Consider the following 18,767-nt stretch of genomic DNA (forward strand, 5'->3'; position numbering starts at 1 on the left):
CCAGCCTTCGTTACAGTAGGCCTAAGGGAGGGCTTGGGTTTTGAACATCTGAAAACGGAAAACAAGCCATTCTTACAGGTTACAAACGCCCTAAATACGAGGTTTACCGAGGTTCTCTCCTTTCATGATGGACACGGACACGTAGCCTACATCATATAGAGGGGGTTTTACGGATGTCCAAAACAGGACCTGCATGGCTAAAATAATGCAGGCCTGCCTACAATGCATAGATAAAAAGTGAACGTCAGCTCACTGTTTTCCTCCTCTTGATATTTTAATAAAGCGTTGGTTATTTAGATGTATTTACAAGCGGTCTCAAGAGCCAAAACCATTTGACAGTATTTACTACTTCGTGATTGCAATGGGCAGACAAAAAAAAGCTGAGATGAGGGGAGGCTATGCTTGGTTTTTAATGAAATTAAACGAAATGGGGGAAAAAACATACATTTTTATGTTTCTAAATAAAAAGTACAACGGCAGGGTAGCCTAGTGGTTAGAGCGTTGGACTCGTAACCGAAAGTTTGCAAGTTCAAATCCCTGAGCTGACAAGGTTGTTCTGTTGTTCTGCCCCTGAACAGGCAGTTAACCCACTGTTCCTAGGCTGTCATTGAAAATAAGAATTTGTTCTTAACTGACTTGCCTAGTTAAATAAAGGTGAAAAAACATTAGGCTGCTCTTGACCCGTTTGCATCATGGCTGGATAGGCTGCATTTCTGCTGTCAAGATTCATGCCATAACCAACTGTGTTACTGCTAAAACCAGCTTTTTGTTGGTCTTAAATATCCCTATCAGAACTGTCTGAAATTAACACTTTGGATCATGTTTTTAAGAACACACCTCAAGCGAGTTGATGTAAGACAGGTAGGGCTTTAGGGCTGGAAAATTCCAGTCCGCCAGTTTCTGCATGACGAAATTGCAAACTAACATGCGTCTGACACTAGCGCTGCCTTAACGCCAGCCGAAAATAGAGACCTAACATGCTGACCAGACAAGTCGCGTGCGTGAGCATCGCCAAAATAAATGTAGAAATCCATGTTATTCAATTATTGCATCCACACTGCTCACGCACGTCAACGAGCGTCTGCGTTGCCAAGGGCTGAAATCAGTTCTATTTCTGACGCAGATCTTGCTGAAAGACCTGCCTCTCCCATCTCCTCATTGGTTAAAAGAAGCAGGTACCCACGTGCCATCTCCTCCTCATTGGTTATACCCATGTGGGTTATTGAAAGACGTACTTTGTTGCCGGTTGTAGTGGTAATACTATGAAGGTTTAGATGCCAATCACCATATAAGTTCAAAGATGAAAAAGCCTGGAAGGAGGACAGATGACTAGAAACGATTCGGTTGACCGTTTTATGTGTGGATTAATTGTCGGAGAAGAGGTCCTTGTGCATTTCAGGTAAAATAACAACTCAGTGTTTATATCCCAGGACAAATTAGCTAGCAACAGCAAGCTAGCTAGCTAAATTGCCATACATGTTTAATCATGCTTTTCGACCTGTTTAGGTTCCGTGTAAGGCAGAGGTCAATGGACAGACTGAAGATAGAGGGGTGAGATGTTCCATCGTAAAGACTTATCAGGACCTTATGAAAATGAAATGAAATTAAATGCAACCAATGTTCTTGTTGGACCTCTCTATGATGTATGAGTTGGTGAGGTACGGTGGGCTACCTGTCGCTCTATCTGCCCTGTCTCTCTCTCTCTATTTGGGGTGGGATGGTGTGTAGACTGGATCAATAGATTCATCAGGCTCCTTCAATTAGAGCTCTGTAGCAGAACCAGCTAGTCAGTTACATGATAACACCAGACCATTAATTTCGCTACACTTCATTAAATGATAAGGGTAAATTAAACTACAGGTCAAGAGGAAAGACTAGGGTTCTTGTTTAACAAGCACATTGTAAAAGTGTGTGTGTGTGTGTTACAAGATGCTTCCTGCAAGAAAGTGATAGCCAAAGATAATTGAAGTGCATGAAAGGGTGAGGCTAAAATCACCTAAAAACTAAATGCATTGCTTAGTCTGTTATTCCAAGTGTCTAAACATTTTTTTTAAACGTAGAAAGAGCATGAATCATATGATATTACCAACATCATAATATTTTATTTATTTTCATTTATACACAATTATAAAATAAAACATTGAATGAATAAATACAAATGCAAAAAGCAACTAATTTCGGCAAACTGACCACATTTGTTCCCACAGCTAGAGACAAATCATGTCATTTTTTTTGTTACATTACTCTCTCTGGGGTTCTCGCATAGGGTTGCAAAATTAGGTAACTTCCCCGAACGTCCCAGGTTTCCTGCAATCCCAGTAGTAAGATTCCAAGTCATAAGTTTCGCAGTTGGAAGATTCCCTTCTTGCTTATTTCATTTCAGGACAAATCTGGGGATTTTGGAAAGCTACAGTAATTTTGCAACCCCAGTCTCTGGTAGCAGTGGGGACGGTCCCCTGAAGCAGACTGGGTCACAAACTGCAATGGAAACACTAACAACTGACTGGCATGCAGGTGCTCAAGTGGTTCTCATTTATAGCAGACGTATCTCATTACAAATATGGAGTAATATCTCACCAGAAATTACATAAGTACTATGTCAAATTGGGTGACATAAACCTAGAATGTAATTTATAGCAGACATATCTCATTACAAATATGGAGTAATATGTCACCAGAAGTGACATAAAAGTAATTGGGTGGCATACCATTACAATGGTTAAACGTCACTATTTTGACATTATTCTAATGAGACCATGTTGTTCATAGACAAAATAGAATGAATTGGCACAGAGTTAAGACAACAAACATCTAGAAACATCTGGAAAACAATCTATTTACACATACAATAAATAATAAACCAGATAGGTCCTTTCTGTACATTAGGACCATAGAATCAATGCACCCAACATCATTTCAGTGCCATTTTCTATGTAAACTTCTTCTCTGCCGATGGAGAAATAGCCATTCCAGCCTCACCAGAGAAAACACCAGTGTACAGTAACAACATTGGATGTTCACCAACAGTAGATCATTGCATCATTTACAAGATCATTATACGTATTACAAAACAAACACACAAAATCACCTAATAGTTGACATATTTTATCTGCTGCAGTTGTGGCATCATTGTCTTGTTGTTATACTTCAGCTTTTATGTTTTTCGATGTTGTTGTTATTGTTGTCATTGACATAATAAAATAAGGCAGGAAGTTGCGGAGACCTTTGCGTATACCACCAGTGGTCAGGTGACCAGAAATACGTCCAATGAGAAGAGGACGATCCTGCCCATTTCCTTGTCCTCTTCCTTGTATTTGGCAGATAGTATGTGGCACCGAACAGAAGAGCAACTTACAGATGGGATAAGAATGCAGGGGAAAGGAAAAGAGTACATAATCGACAGGTAGAAAGTAGAAGGTAGAAGCATGTCCCATCATCTCTCTCGGTCTCCCTCTCTTTCGCTCTCATAGTTTTTTGTCCATGTCCGTTATGGCAGCAGATACACTGATACACCCAGACCTGGGGGGGAAGAGACGAGAGGGAAGCAGAGCAGGAACTTGGCTAGACCCAGGCTGTAGACCCAAGGGAAAACCCAGGACGGAGTGGTGTGGACCAGGCCGGACTCAGGCAGCGGACTGAGTCCCAGGCCTCTATCCCTACACTCCTTCTAGGGTTGAGAAGGTCTGACAAATCTGTGCTAGATGTAGAAGTGTAGAGAGAGAAGCAGAGCAGTGTGGACTCAGGCCCAGGTCCAGGCCCAGGCTGTGGACTCAGGCTACGACCAGGCTGGGAAGCCCAGGTAATGTGGACCCAGGCTGAGATCCAGTCTAGGCCCAGGACTCCACTCCATCTCCCCTGAGCCTAAGCTGATCTGGGATCAGTGTTATCTCACTTCTATCTCACTCAGGCAGTCCAAGGCGTCCAGGTACTCCAAGGCCAGGTCATAGCAGAACCGATACTGCTCCTGAAAACAACACAGGTGTCAACATTCCTCCACATGCTGGGTTTCTGTACAGCACTTTGAGATATCAGCTGATGTAAGAAGGGCTACATAAATACATTTGATTTGATTTGATACCTGGATACTTTGCTATAGATTAAAGCTTGAATTCAATCGATCAGCGATCTGTATTTGAGTCTGTAAATATTGTAAACCACTGCAAGTTTGACTGAACTGAGCCTTAAGACATGTAAACTCCTGTCCACCGTATTAGATCGCCTTACCAAAATAGGTTCTAAAAAGGGCCTTCCCTGGTTAAATCAAGGTTATTACTTGCCATGGTCTCCACCATGTTGGGTTTGGAGTTGCGTAGCGTCTTGGCAGCGTAGAAGACATCCACCAGGCTGTGATGACGGATCATCTCTAGCAGCATGGTACAAGCACAGAACGTACCACTCCTACCACCGCCGTTACTGTTACACACACAGGGAGAAACACAGTACGTGGGTCAGTGACCATGAATCATTATGTATACACTTTCTGACCACTGAGAGAGTAGCCTGTGTTGCGAAATGTGTCAGAATAAGTCAGATTGCAAAACCGGGGTATATGGTGCAGAAACAGGTACAGACACAGACATGGACACATGCCCACAGAGAGATAAATATAGCGAAACAAACAGACACATACAGAGAGACAGTAACTGACACTACATCAGTGCAAGTCACATCCCTAGGATACAGGGCAGAGACGGAGGCTGAAGGTGTTACAGGGAAAGCCATAAAGTGAAATGTCACAGCTCAGTCAGGCTAGGATCAAGGTGGCTGTCAGAAAAACAGCAATGCGGAGAACTTTGAAGACTTGCAGACTGGCATCTGAGGAATGTTCTCATTAAATCCATAAACGTGGAAGTACATCTAATACAGGGCTGCGTCTCAAATGGAGCCCTATTCCCTATGGGAGTGCACTACTTTTGACCAGGCCCCATAGAGCTCTGGTCCAAAATAGTGCACTATATGTGGCACAGGGTGCCATTTGGGACACATGCTTAGCATGTGGACCCCAGAGCCCAATCCAGGCTAGATAGATATGTAGTGTAGCTGAAGTTTAGGAGAGGCTGGGGAACTAGAGCCTAGCCTTTTTTTACAGTAATTATGAAAACTGTTCTGGTAAATAGGAGTGTAGTAGTGAACACTTGGGGGTTGACGTTTTATCCTGCCTCATTTAACACTACACACAGGCAGGCTAAGTGCTTTAAGTAGAGAGTATTAGTTCAAAAACATGTGCTTTTGATGGTGGTTAAACTAGCAAGTGGGACCGGAACCAACATAATAACTCAATCTACTGAAGCAAGGCGTGACCTCTGATTATCATTTTTCTCAATCTCGCAATGTTTGGATCTGTGTTGAACAGTATCTATACTGTAGCAGAACAGCAATGATCAAATAAACATAGAGGACTTCTGATCATTTTCTTACCTTAGTACATGCTGTTCTGATTGGTTACAATTATGATTTGTTACAATATTACAGACATGCAGAGACACAGAGAATGAAGTTGGGTTACTTCTGATTAACTTTGGGTTACTCATTAGCCGTGTTGGGGTCGTTACTCAAAAAAGAAAAGTCACATATACGCTATTAACTGTTACTTCTTTCAACAATAACAAATTCATTTACTTATTACTCCCTGAGAAAAATACACAGTTACATTACTCGTTATAATCCTTTGGCGTTACACCCCAAAACATTGCGCATCCTCACTCAAAGTAAACTGTCATCTGTCTGAAAGAGAGGGATTCTTACATGGGTAACAGTCTGTAATATTATTATGCACATTTTACTAGGAATAATATTTGATTGGGAGATTTAAAAGACTTGGTTGTGTCTTTTTGCAAGCAATCGTGTTCTTTTGATGAATCTACTAGCAATTTTGAAGGTATACTTTAGTTTTTCTGACTGTGCTTGTGTTTTGAGAAGGCCACTACCTTTTGAAAACGTACTTACTGTTCTGCAAAAAGCCACAGAGTTCTATGTCTTGCAAACTCTATTTTGAAAATGTACAACATTGTTCCAAAAAAAATGCTTGTCCGCAATTATCCCACAAGATGGATGCCACATGCTTTCTGTACAGTATGCTCACAACAGGAGTCAACAAGAGCCAATGGCGCCTTCAATGTGAAATAGGGTTTTGTTTGTTTACGTTCCCTATGGCCCGAGGATCAATCCGACCAGAGCGCAGCTGTAAACTTCTTAAGCCAACTTCCTCAAAATTTTTACAGAGATCACGATCGCTAAAATCAATCGCAATGCACTGGTCATTTGAATCATTTCTGTGAATCCTATCTGCAAACTAAACTTCCCTAAGGGATGATAAAAATGTATGAGCAAAGTGGTAACTCACAGACAGTGGACGATGGTACGTCCCTCTCCACACTCCCTCTGCCAGTTGTGGACCTGGGCCAGGAGGCTGAGGAAAGCCTTCTTAGAGTCTGGGACGTCACGGTATGGAGACCAGCGCAGGAACTGGAAATGACGAACCACCAGCTGACCTTCCTGGAGCTGGGGGGAGAGAGCGAGAGAGAGAGAGAGAAAGAGAGACAGATAGAGAGAGAGACAGAGACAGAGACAGAGAGAGAAAGGAGAGAAACGGACAATGCTAATATTGTGTTGTAGACATGTATGGCATCCTATAATGGACATCTCTAACCCAGAAGGAAACTGGTAGAAATGGCAAAGACCTGCCACCATTCCCCTTGGGGACAAGGCTTAAAATCACACACAGAAGAAGGTATAAGGATAATCGAGTTACTAATGGAAAACTGCAGTACCCCGATCGGCCTTCAACTTGAGTTATTCAATGAGATGGGGCAGCACTGAGCTAGCCTGCAACATCACTTCCTGGAGTTGCTCAAACTGCAAATGTTATGTCTCCATGAGACACAATTTTAACTGACTTAATTTGGCTTCAATGAGCTATTGAGTCTTCACATAGGAATACATGGTGTCACGTGATTGATTGCATTGTCCATTCACATATACAGTCATTGACTTGTACAAAGTGTATTAATACCATTTGTGAATTGGAAATGTGTTTTTTGCATATCCCAACTCCCTCTGAGACACCATGGGAGAGTGAGTTCACGGCCAGGGTCAGCCATTATCAACAGCAACCCTGCAGAAATGCTGGTTACGTGCCTTGCTCAAGGGCACATTCGAACTAGCAACCTTTCGATTACTTGCCCAACACGCTAACAGCAAGGCTACCTGCTGCCCATAGATTCAATGTTCTACTGTGAGATGGAAACATTGCTGGGAAAGTGTATACCATCCTCCCTCCCTGTTCCTGTTGCTGGACAGATCTGATTGGTAGGATCAGTGGGATCCTGTGAAGAGGCAGTAGGGATTGTTTCTGAGAGTTGCCTTCCCCTCCTCCCTCCTCCATGGGGAGACTGGGGGTGACACTGGGGAGACTGGGGGTGACACTGAGGGGGACAGGGCTCTGTCGGGGTGACAGAGGGCTGACAGGAGGGTGCGGCGGGCAGATGAGGTGAGGTGCTAGGGGGAGGCAAGGAGAGATACTAGGGACGCTATACCTGACAAGTGGTTAGAAGGGGGAGGTTGGGAGAGCAAGGCAGGGAGACTAGCTGACAGGGGGGTGAGGAGGGGGAGGTAGGGAGACTAGCTGACAAGAAGAGTTGTTTTGCTGGAGGCTAATAGAGGAACACCTGGGTGGTGAAAGGTGGATGAGCTCAGAGAGAGGTGTTGGGAAGTGCCTGGGAGACTAAGATAGTCACAATCACAAAGACAACATGCAGTCAACGGCTAGGAGGGAGGCACATCGCTATAGGATACAGCACACACAGACATAGACACACACACGCATACATACAGTACAGACATACATACAGACCACAACGCACCATTTACAATGATTTAACAGGCAATGAAAAGGCTGACAATTTGATCATTTCATCATTACGCTGTCAAAAATACACTTTAGGTCATTGACAATAATTGTGAAGTGTATGGTGACTAATACATGCCTCATCTCACATACTCAGTAGACCGACTACGAATATAAAAGGGGCCATTAGGCTTTCTACTAAATACGCATGAAGAGACAGTGGGAAAATATGTTTTAAGAACTTGACAAAATTAAAGAGATATGACTAAACTGTCAGACTTGAGTGATGGAACCAGCAGACTGATATAATTTCAAAACTTGACTTTATTCTAACTTTATTATTTGACACGGACAATGCAATATTAATCAACATTTCTTTCCATGAGGCAGATTTAGTCAGCCGTTTAATTTTCAACTGTAGTCCCTTAACTTATCAGAGCACAAAAATGGACTTAGACAGCCAGTCTATCATTGACCACGACCGAAGACCTACCCGCATGATGTTCTGAACCCGGAACAGACGAATGATGACATCATCATCAGCCGTCATGGACAGGAGCTCAACTGTCATTGGTCCAAACTGCTGCAGCCCAGGCTCTGGCCAGTACTTTAGACACGGCTGAGAGGAGGACCGAGGAAGAGAGAGACAGAGAGATAGAGAGGGTGTGAGGGGGGAAGAAAGAGGAAGATAACAAGTGATTAGCGAACTATGGAGGCGGAGGAGTGAAATCAAATTATTATGTCACAGAGCAGGATGGCAGAAGTCAATAACAAGACGCCTGAGGATCGACAGGACAGACATTTAGCCAGATCCACAATTATCCAATTATCCAACACATAGTAGCAGTGTTAACTGAATGAGCAGAAAACACTGTCATTACTGAGAACTCTGAGTACAATCAATCACATAGCATAACACACACACACCACACAGTTTTACATTGTTTCACAGCATTTGAATAATTCATCACTCTAAATTATTAACATCAGCCCATTATAAATGAATGCAGTGTGGTCAGGGGGTAACCTCGGCAGTGCCTAGGAGAAATACACATGGAGTCAATCAGGGATTGGTGCACATTGCACACAGACCAGGCCAAGGTCTTCAGTCAATGCAGGTCGCAGCTGCTTCAAAGACTCATTAGCCGAAGGGAGGAACGGAGGGATGGAGACACTGGGGAGTGTAGTGTTAAATTCATAACAGTGTTAGCTGTGACAGCGAGGGGGCTGGAGAGAGGAGCAAGAAGGGAAGGAGGGATAGAGGGAGGGAGGGAGACACAGGGGAGTGCAGTGTTAACATGCTAACAGTGTTAGCTGTGACAGGAAGGGGAGGGAAAGGGGAGGTAGGGGGGGGGGAGCCAGGGGAGGAACAAGGTAGCTATAATGTCCACTCACGTTGACAGAGAGTTATTAACAAGGTGACAGGGGGGCAGAGGGAGAGATAAATATTTATACACAGAGACAGGTAGCACAGATGACGAGGGTACACTGTTAATCTACTGGTAGAGAGAGAAATGGAGGGAGTGGGGGATGGAAAGAGAGAGGGGAGGAAAAAAGACAGCAAGAAGGATAGTATGGCAGAGACGATACAGGGAGGGGGAACAAGAGACAAGAGAGAGAAGAAGAGAAGAGTAAGGAGAAAGAAAGAAAGAGAGTGAAAGGTGAAAATGCGTCAAGGAAGGAGAGGAAGAGAGTGAAGGAGAAAGAGCGAGAGGGAATGAGGGAAGGAGTGAGCGTAGACCAGAGAGAGACAGTCAGTTCTAGATGAGAGCCATGGTGTAAACATTGGTCAGGCCACAGTTACAGGTGAAAGATAAGAAGACCACAGACAAAGCCACACATGAGCAAGCACACGGGCGAGTACAGTATAATAAGAAATCTAATCAAATGTTATTTATTTGTCACATGCTTCGTAAACAACAGGTGTAGACTAACAGTGAAATGCTTATGGACATGGTAATGCCCTGACAAGCAGGCAAAATATGTATCAACTATTAATTAATCTACACAAAGGCAATAAGTCATCTTGCTATTACATGGGATTAGTCAGAGTACAGCTTTGACCAATCGAGTATGAGGATGAGATATTTGATCAGTACCTGATAGCCACAGGGCTCGCTCAGTCAGTCAGTCAGTCAGTCAGTCAGTCAGTCAGTCAGTCAGTATCATCAATTAATTCCCCTCTTCCTTCCTCCATCCTCTCCCCCTCACCTCCCCTCTTCTCACCCAGGCAGAGTTGGACTGGTTGATCTGGTTGAGCATCACCACCGAGGTACATCCATAGTCATAGACCAGCCTCCAGAAGTCTGCCGTGGTTCCCGGTAACGGGTGAGGTGTGACCACGAAGGCGGCGGGCCGGTGGAAGCTGTCAGTGAGAGCGGCGTTGATGTAGTTGTTGCCCTCGGCAATGCCCTCAGTGGTGACCAGGAAGGCCAGGGCGCGGTCGGGGGGCAGGACGTCCATGCTACGGTTCTTCTCGCGGTTCCTCGGCAACAGGGATACGCTGCACTCCTCCACGTCCAGGTGAGGGGTCACAGAGTTCAACGTCTGGAGGAGGGGGTGGAGAGAGATAAAAAAAGGAGAGAGAGAGGGTGAGATGGAGTGGTACAGACAGGGTCGAAGAGGATGATGGAGAATAAGAGATGCGGGAATGTGACAGAAATTTGGGAGAGAGGGAAGAGACAAATTGAGAAGAGTGCATGGGTGTTTGTTAGAGAGAGACAGTGAGAGACAGAGATAGAGGAACAGAGGCGAGACAGAGATGAGACAGAGATAAACAGAGACAGAGAGCGAGGGTGTGAGAGAGAGAGAGACAAAGAGAGGGAGAGAGATAGAGCGAGACGAGAGAAAAGAGAAAGAGGACAAGGGCATTGAAAATGTACTCAGCTCAAACTGTCTAACTGTCAATATTTGACAACCGCAAATATTTCACTGTCTAATCATCATCCGGCTGAAACATTAAAACGCATTTAGCATCAGTCAAAAAACCATGAAGAGGCTTAATGGATAAAAACACATTTAATCGAAAAACCACATACATTATGTATAAGCACATTGAGGTTAGAGAAATAAAATTGGAAGGGAAATTAAACTGATTATTTAACTTGCTGTGTATTGTGTTGAATTATAACTCCCTGTTGAATTTGACAGTATGAATGGTGCATTATAATTATGACTAACTTACATTGCATCAGGATTACATCTTGGAGATATGCGTTTAAATTATTATCAGAACCTTTGTCCAAAATGGCTCCCTATTCCCTATTTAGTGCACTTATTTTGGCCAGGGCCAAGAGGACTCTAGTCAAACGTAGTGCATTAGACAGGGAATAGGGTGCTATTTGGGATTCACCCTAAATGTCTGATTTCAGTGAAGATATTTCATTCGACTATAATAACCATCATGAATGTATTTAATAGCTCGGTCTGAAAGAGATAAGTAGCTGTAATTATGCATGGTGAAGGTCACTAATGATTTGTGTCAATAAAATGGAAGAAAAGGATGGGCCAACTAGTCAGATGAACTGAGATCATCCCATACAGAAATGTGACTTTAATTTACAATCTCAGACTGCTGCAATAGACCATGCATTCAGCTAAGGACATGGTACTGTATTGTGCCATGACTAGTGGTTTGGTGAGAGTTAGTAGATCTAAGTTTGCACAATTAATGCTAGTACAATAAAGATTTCCACGGTTACAATAAACATCAACCTCAACCATTTTCTTTACAAAACATATCGAGGACATCGAGACGTAATTGGAAAGATTTCCGGTTGAAATCTAGTCAGATAGTTTCTGGTTGCTAAAACAATGTTTACAAAACGTAGTCTAACCTGGAACTCCTCTCGTAGCTGGGAGGTGTTGCTCTGTGAGTCAACCCTCAGCATCTCCTTATAGGTCAGAGCAAACTCAAGAACAGGTATAGCTGTCTCTCCACACAAACAGGCCTCCAGAATGGCATCGTGGATGAACACATACTGCTCCTGAGAGAGAGAGAGAGAGAGAGAGAGAGAGAGAGAGAGAGAGAGAGAGAGAGAGAGAGAGAGAGAAGGATGGAGGTAGAAAGAGAGCGACAGACAAGACAGTGAGATTGAGAAACTAACAAGAAACGTCTAATATCTTGTTTTGATAATAGGACCATAATTGCTAGCGGTTTGGAGGGAAGTGTAACATTGGGATTTGATTACTGTTGTTAATGTCAATTAATTGTTAAAATGTCAACATTCACCACATCACCATGCCCACAAACAAATGTTGTTTTGCTAACCGCTAATAATAGTAAAAAAATAGGAAAGGAGAGGGCGTTAGAACATACATAAAAAGAGCCAAAAGCCCAAACGCCCAACCCATGCTATATAGCCTACCTAAATAGCAGTCTATTCAATGCAATTTGTTTGTACATTTCATTTGACATCTTGGAGTACAAAGAATCTCAGTGACCTAAATTTAAAAGCATTAATGAGGATACATATTTTATTTGATCACATCTCTCCCCAGGTTACATCATAAACTATCTCATTTCCTGATGGATTCCTGGTTGATATAATACCATTATATAGTATACCATATACAGCGGAGGAGGTCAGCCCTCCTCCTCTGGGGCTATGTTTATGCAGGCGTTTGCTTCAACCCCTGTGCTAACATACCTGAAACTAATCAGATAATACATGTGTTAGATTAGGATTGGAGGGAAAACCTGCTAGAGAGTGGCTCTCTAGGGAAGGATTGGGCATACCTGATATATAGAATATATTCTTACCTCTGTCTGTATCATGTTGATGCGTCTGGAGCAGAGGGTCTTGACACAGTTGTAGATGTCCACCACTCCCTCACACTCTGCCATATCCAGCATGACGTCCAGTACGATGTAGCAGCCTGTTCTGCCTGCTCCCATACTGACACATAGAGGAGAGAGGTCAGGGGTCAATAAGGGGAAGGGGTAAGGAGCGAGAGATCTATATAGGCTAAGCTACACCCAAGTCAATAACTATAAAATAAAGAGTCTAAGACTTTTTATGCAACACTGCTTCATTCAGACAGGATGTGATGTAAGATGGTCCTTTACCTGCAGTGGACAACCACGGGCCCAGCATCGGGGGGTGTGGAGGCCTTGACCCGGCGTAGGAAGGCCAACAGGCCTGTGGCGTGGTAGGGAACACCATGCTCTGGCCAGGAGGTGAAGTGGAACTGACATACCTCATGTTTCGCTGGGTAGCCCCTCTAGAGGGGAGAACACAGAGGGTCTAATCAATATCATGATCAACAAACATACACATAAAGTTGGCACAGTAGGACATGTATTAAGACATCTTTATTTAAACATGAGGAATAACTCCAAAGACCAATTAACATTAAAATGATTAATTATTTGTTAGATATCAATGCCTCTATAAAGGCTGTGTTCTCAATATATTGCCTGGCTGAAGAAATGGAGTAAACAAAACACTCTCAAATTGGATGTGATCCCAGGAACCAATGCATTTTCAAATGATGTATAATTTGTTAGACAGAAGGACTTTGACTATTCGCTCACCCGCTCCATAGCAAAGGTGCGGACGGTGTACTCGGCCAGTGTTTCCGTCTTCAGCAGTGTGATCTTGATGTCTCCATAGAGTTCACTGTCCTCGGGCCAATACTTACAGCACTTCATCTGAACACACACAACACACAGAACATTTGGACCTTAAATTAGGGTCTACAGTCGGTTACATTTTAAACCAACATTCAAGAGCAAAATCAATACAATACAATACAATTACATTCTTCTAACCTTCCTGTTTTCAGTGAGAAAAGGTGGACGACTTCATGGATGTAATCTGGTTGTCATTTCAACCAGTTTTGCTCACTGGGTTGTAGACTTATAATACATAGCTATTTTATTTCACTGGCAGTTCTTCTATAGGCCTATGTAAAGAGTGGGCTTTCAAAAGAACCAAAAGGAAGAGTAACCTACCCTGCCCACCTCCACCAGTTTAGTGATCATGACAATACTGAAGCAATTCTCCTGCCACACCATCCTCCAGAAGTCATAGATCATCTCCTGCTTGGGACCTGGGGGAGAGGAGAGGAGGATGAGGACGAGGAGAGGAGAAGGTGGAGGAGGAGGGAAGAAGGCAGGAGAGTATGAGCAGGAAGAGGAGAGGACAATGAGTGGAGAAGGGGGAGGAGGAGGATGACAGGAGGAAGAGGGAAGACAAAAGAGGATGGAGGGGGGTAGAGGAGGATGAGGACAGGACAAGGAGAGGAGGGGAGGAGGTGGATGAGGAGGAGGAAGGTGGAGGAGGACGAGGACAAGAAGAGAAGAGAGAGGAGGTGGAGGAGGAGGAGGAAGGTGGAGGAGGATGAGGACAGGACAAGAAGAGAAGGGAGAGGAGGAAGACGAGGACAAGAAGAGAAGGGAGAGGAGGTGGAGTATGAGGAAGGTGAGGGGGAGGTGGAGTATAAAAGCAGGGATAGAGGGAGGAGAAATAGGATCAGAAGTCAGGATAAATAGTAGCAATAACCATCAGGGTCGGGTCTGTAGAATCCATGCCAGAGACAAGAGTAACAGTATAATTTAATGAACCATGGCTCTCCAACCCTCTCGTTCCCCTCTCTGCTCTCTAGCATCTGCTGGAACACTGTCATTTCAATATACCCACAAATTCACAGCTGTTGTGCAAACAATAAACGTCATCAACATCGAATTTTTCCTTTGAGGCTCAACTCAATCACACAAATCTCAGAAATCTCATTCCCACTGGACATGATAGCAGTTTCATTGATTTCATTATACTGTGAGTTTGATTATATCACACACCTCTATGTCATACCCCTAGTAGAATAATATGAGGGTGAACAAATACCATGGCTTTTTTTAATGAATAATAAAAGTTCAACATTTGCTTTATGAGTAGTTTGTGGGTCTTTCTCCATTCTGACTGTTTTACACTGTTCAATTCAACCCAAAATATGTTTCTGCATTTCCTGCACTCATTTGAGATAAATTCCATTCTGCAGCATAGGGTTGCATGATATGGACTAATAATCTAGGCCTTATATTTAACCAAAAATCGCATTTGTGATTTGACTTGCGATTTAGATCAAAAAACTTTGGTGAACTGTTGGAATCATGGAAATATAATTATTATTCTAATTCTATAGTTAGAATATAATAGTGGGCACTTGAACGCAGTGTTGAAAATGAGTTATTGTGAAAAGGAGTTATTGTGACACTGAAGGAACCAAAGTGTTGATAAGTGTTTCTTAGGGGACCCTATAATCTTTGCCTACATTTAATGTTCTCTTAGCTTCTTCATGTAGCGAACATATTCATGCTTCACATATTCCTCATTGATTTAGAAGATACTGTTGCACAAACAACATACTGATTTAGGTCTACACCATCACTGGTATTATCAGGCTGTATAGCTAGTTACGTTTGCTCTTACTCAGTACATTTATTAGCTAGCTAGCCAGCTAACTAGCAATTGGCATTAGCGGCTAAGATGATTTAGGCTCAACTTGCGAAGAAAAGACAAACTAGCCATTTCCAGATGTAAGAAACACAAACTAATAATGTAATTATAGAACACTAGTGGATTTATATTAAGAATGACTTATTACTCATCTCATATGTACATACAGTATTTTATACCATCTATTGTATCTTGCCTATGCCGCTCTGCCATTGCTCATCCATATATTTCTATGTAGATATATTCTTACTCCATTACTTCACTTATATTTTTGTGTATTATGTAGTTGCTGTGGAATTGTTAGATTACATGTTAGATATTGCTGCATAGTCGGAACTAGAAGCACAAGCATTTCGCTACACTCGCAATAACATCTGCTAACCATGTGCATGTGACCAATACAATTTGATTTGATTTGAGAAGGAAAGTGAAAACAGCATCGTTGTCATCAACAGACTGAACTGAACGCAAGTGTCTCGTGGTCAAGGAACAACAAATGCACTCTTTGAGTGACAGGGGGCGGAGCTAGGTCTGTGTGGAAAGTGGCACAGAGAGAGAGAGCAGAGAGAGATGACTCAAGTAGCGGAGTAGACTATAAAAATGGACGTTACACACGACGTATCACATATAACAAACCAAACATTCAAATACAGTTATAGAAGGTAAAGCACAAACCCAACCCGGTACGTGCATTAATACCGGTATATTGTCAAATACGGTATACCGCCCAGCCCTACTCTGAACCCACAGTGCATTCATTCAATATGTTTCCAGAGGCTGCTGTAGTTAGCATAGAAACCCAAGGGGGTTGTTGTTTCTGCAGTTTATTTCACAGTTTGTCTTAACATTAGAACAGTGTGATAGCTGCTGATGTAGCCCCAGGGCAGACCCTGCATCCTACAAGGCTCTGTTGTGAAGGCTGTTGGGTACAACAGGGAGAGGGGAGGAGAGGAAAACCTTGGCTGTCTTTGAGAACAGGGGTGTTAAGGGCACAGACTAACTGTCAGGGATGAGTTTTGTTCCCCCTGCCACTAGCAGTGGTTGAGTGCAGTGTTCCTACATTAACAGTAGATCGATCCTACTTGAGATGCCTAGCACCAATCACCCACCTGGAGTCTCTGTATTATTAATATGACAACATTTTGTTCCATTTTCAGCAGCACTCCTCACTGAGGGCCAGAGGGGCAGAAGGCCAAAAGGGCCAGAGGGCCAAGGCTGCCATAGGAGTGACAGATATGGGTGGGTCCTCCCAGGGCAAATCTATATGCTCAGCGTAATGTTGCTGTGCGGACACAGAAACTCTCCTCCACTGCCTCCAACATCTCATCCTTGGACACCAGTTTCGCTCCAGGCACCTGCCTAGTGCCAAAACACAAGTATACATATATACATGTATACACACGGTGTAAGATCAACCTTCAATCTCATCTGGCCCGCTGGCTTTTTTACCATGAATTCTAAAATGTATTCAGTCTGCCTCAGTTACAGAGCTACATTGGCCAGTGGCTATGTAATATAATATGTATGCATACGTGTGTGTATACTGTAGAAGTGTGTGTGTGTGTGTGTGTGTGTGTGTGTATACTGTAGAAGTGTGTGTGTGTGTGTGTGTGTGTGTGAGGGAGAGAGAGAGAGAGAGGGAAATAGGGAACTAGGGAGAGCATGAAAGAGAGAAAGAGAGGAGAGAGAGGGAGAGATGGTGAGAGAAAGAGAGGTTTTAGAAGTAATCTGAAAATGTCCTTGTGGGAATTGGGACCAAAAAGATAGAGGGAAAGACACATACTAAACTAAGATCAGAGCTAAGAAAGAATCACGTTTATACATGTGTGTTGGTGTGTGTATGTGTGTGCGTGTGCGTGTGTGTGTGCGTGTGTGCATGTGTGCGTGTGTGCGTATGACGGGGTGTTTGGGGAATCCATGTTCTAGTTCCAGACTTCAGGGAGAAGGAGAACTATCCACAGACTGGGGGGAGGAGAGACAGAGAGATACAGCTACTGTGCTGTAACAGAATCAGTAGGCCTATATACAGCTACATGTGTAGAGAACAACTGTAGAGAAAAGTGGGGTTCAGGTTGTAGAAAAATCTATCCAGACACAGGTCATGATGTCATGACCAGCCAGTGAGTGTGTGAGTGTGAGACAGATGAGAGAGAGAAGAGAGAGAGAGATTAGGGTTGCCTGAAGGAGTCTAGCTGAAGCCTGAAGGAGTCTAGCTGAAGCCTGAAGGAGTCTAGCTGAAGCCTGAAGGAGTCTAGCTGAAGCCTGAAGGAGTCTAGCTGAAGCCTGAAGGAGTCTAGCTCTTCAGGACAAGAGTTGGACATCCCTGACATCCCCCTTTTTTTTAAGTGCCTTTGGAAAGTACTCAGGCCCCTTGACTTTTTCCACATTTTGTTACATTACAGCCTTATTCTAAAATGGATTGAATAAAAAATCCTCAGCAATCTACACACAATACCCCATAATAACAAAGCGAAAACAGTTTTTTAGAAATGTTTGCATATGTATTAAAAATAAATAACAGAAAAAACGTATTTACATAAGTATTCAGACCCTTTGCTAAAAATCAAAATTGAGCTCAGGTGCAACCTGTTTCCATTGATCATCCTTGAGATGTTTCTACAACTTGATTGGAGTCCACCTGTGGTAAATTCAATTGATTGTACATGATTTGCTAATGCACACACCAGTCTATATAAGGTCCCACAATTGACAGTGAATGTCAGAGCAAAAACCAAGCAGCATTGTCTGCAGCATTGAAGGCCCCCAAGAACACAGTGGCCTCCACCATTCTTAACTTCTTTCGGGTAGGGGGCAGTATTTTCACGTCCGGATGAAAAGCATGCCCGGAGTAAACGGCCTGCTACAAATCCATTAAAGCTAGAATATGCATATTATTAGCAGATTTGGATAGAAAACACTCTGAAATTTCTAAAACAGTTTGGATGATATCTGTGAGTATAACAGAACTCATATAGCAGGCAAAAACCTGAGAAAAAAATCCAACCAGGAAGTGGGAAATCTGAGGTCGGTCGATTTTCAACTCAGCTCCTATTGAAGGTATAGTGGGATATTGGTAATGTTCACTTCCCAAGGCTTCCACTAGCTGTCAATTGTATTTAGAACCTGCTTTGAGGATTCTACTCTAAAGGAGGGGCTCATAAGAGCTCTTTGAGTGAGTGGTCTGGCAGAGTGCCACAGCCTCGGTCTGGCGCGCTCACGTGAAAGGTAGCTACGTTCCACTTCATTTGTACAGACAAAGGAATTGTCCGGTTGGAACATTAAGTTTCATGTTAAAAACATCCTAAAGATTGAGTCCATACTTAGTTTGGCATATTTCCACGGGCTGTAACCAAACTTTTGGATTTGTTTACCAAACGCCCTAACAAAATAAGATATTTGGACATAACTGATGGACATTATCGAACAGATCAAACATTTATGGTGGAACTGGGATTCCTGGG

The 18,767-nt window shown here is 43.1% G+C and overlaps 1 protein-coding gene across 8 annotated transcripts in view; it reads right to left on the reverse strand.

The window, feature by feature from the left end:
• Positions 1-2,077: 2,077 nt before the first annotated feature.
• Positions 2,078-18,767, reverse strand: part of LOC110496838 (receptor-type tyrosine-protein phosphatase U) — a 269,433-nt gene continuing 252,743 nt past the window's right edge. For 4 of the 8 annotated variants that reach the window (XM_036952973.1, XM_036952976.1, XM_036952974.1 and 1 more), the window contains 10 exons: positions 13,803-13,900; positions 13,383-13,499; positions 12,915-13,069; positions 12,609-12,744; positions 11,683-11,832; positions 10,058-10,393; positions 8,340-8,465; positions 6,344-6,501; positions 4,278-4,413; positions 2,078-3,964 (listed from right to left, as the gene is read on the reverse strand). In XM_036952973.1, the coding sequence (XP_036808868.1) occupies positions 3,884-3,964; positions 4,278-4,413; positions 6,344-6,501; positions 8,340-8,465; positions 10,058-10,393; positions 11,683-11,832; positions 12,609-12,744; positions 12,915-13,069; positions 13,383-13,499; positions 13,803-13,900 (1,493 nt within the window). In that variant the 3' untranslated portion in view covers positions 2,078-3,883. The remainder of the gene's footprint in view (positions 3,965-4,277; positions 4,414-6,343; positions 6,502-8,339; positions 8,466-10,057; positions 10,394-11,682; positions 11,833-12,608; positions 12,745-12,914; positions 13,070-13,382; positions 13,500-13,802; positions 13,901-18,767) is intronic. The other 4 variants (XM_036952972.1, XM_036952978.1, XM_036952977.1 and 1 more) reach the window with 1 other exon arrangement.

Source organism: Oncorhynchus mykiss, chromosome 18 (genome assembly GCF_013265735.2).
Source record: "Oncorhynchus mykiss isolate Arlee chromosome 18, USDA_OmykA_1.1, whole genome shotgun sequence".
In the NCBI taxonomy this organism is placed as follows: Eukaryota; Metazoa; Chordata; class Actinopteri; order Salmoniformes; family Salmonidae; genus Oncorhynchus; species Oncorhynchus mykiss.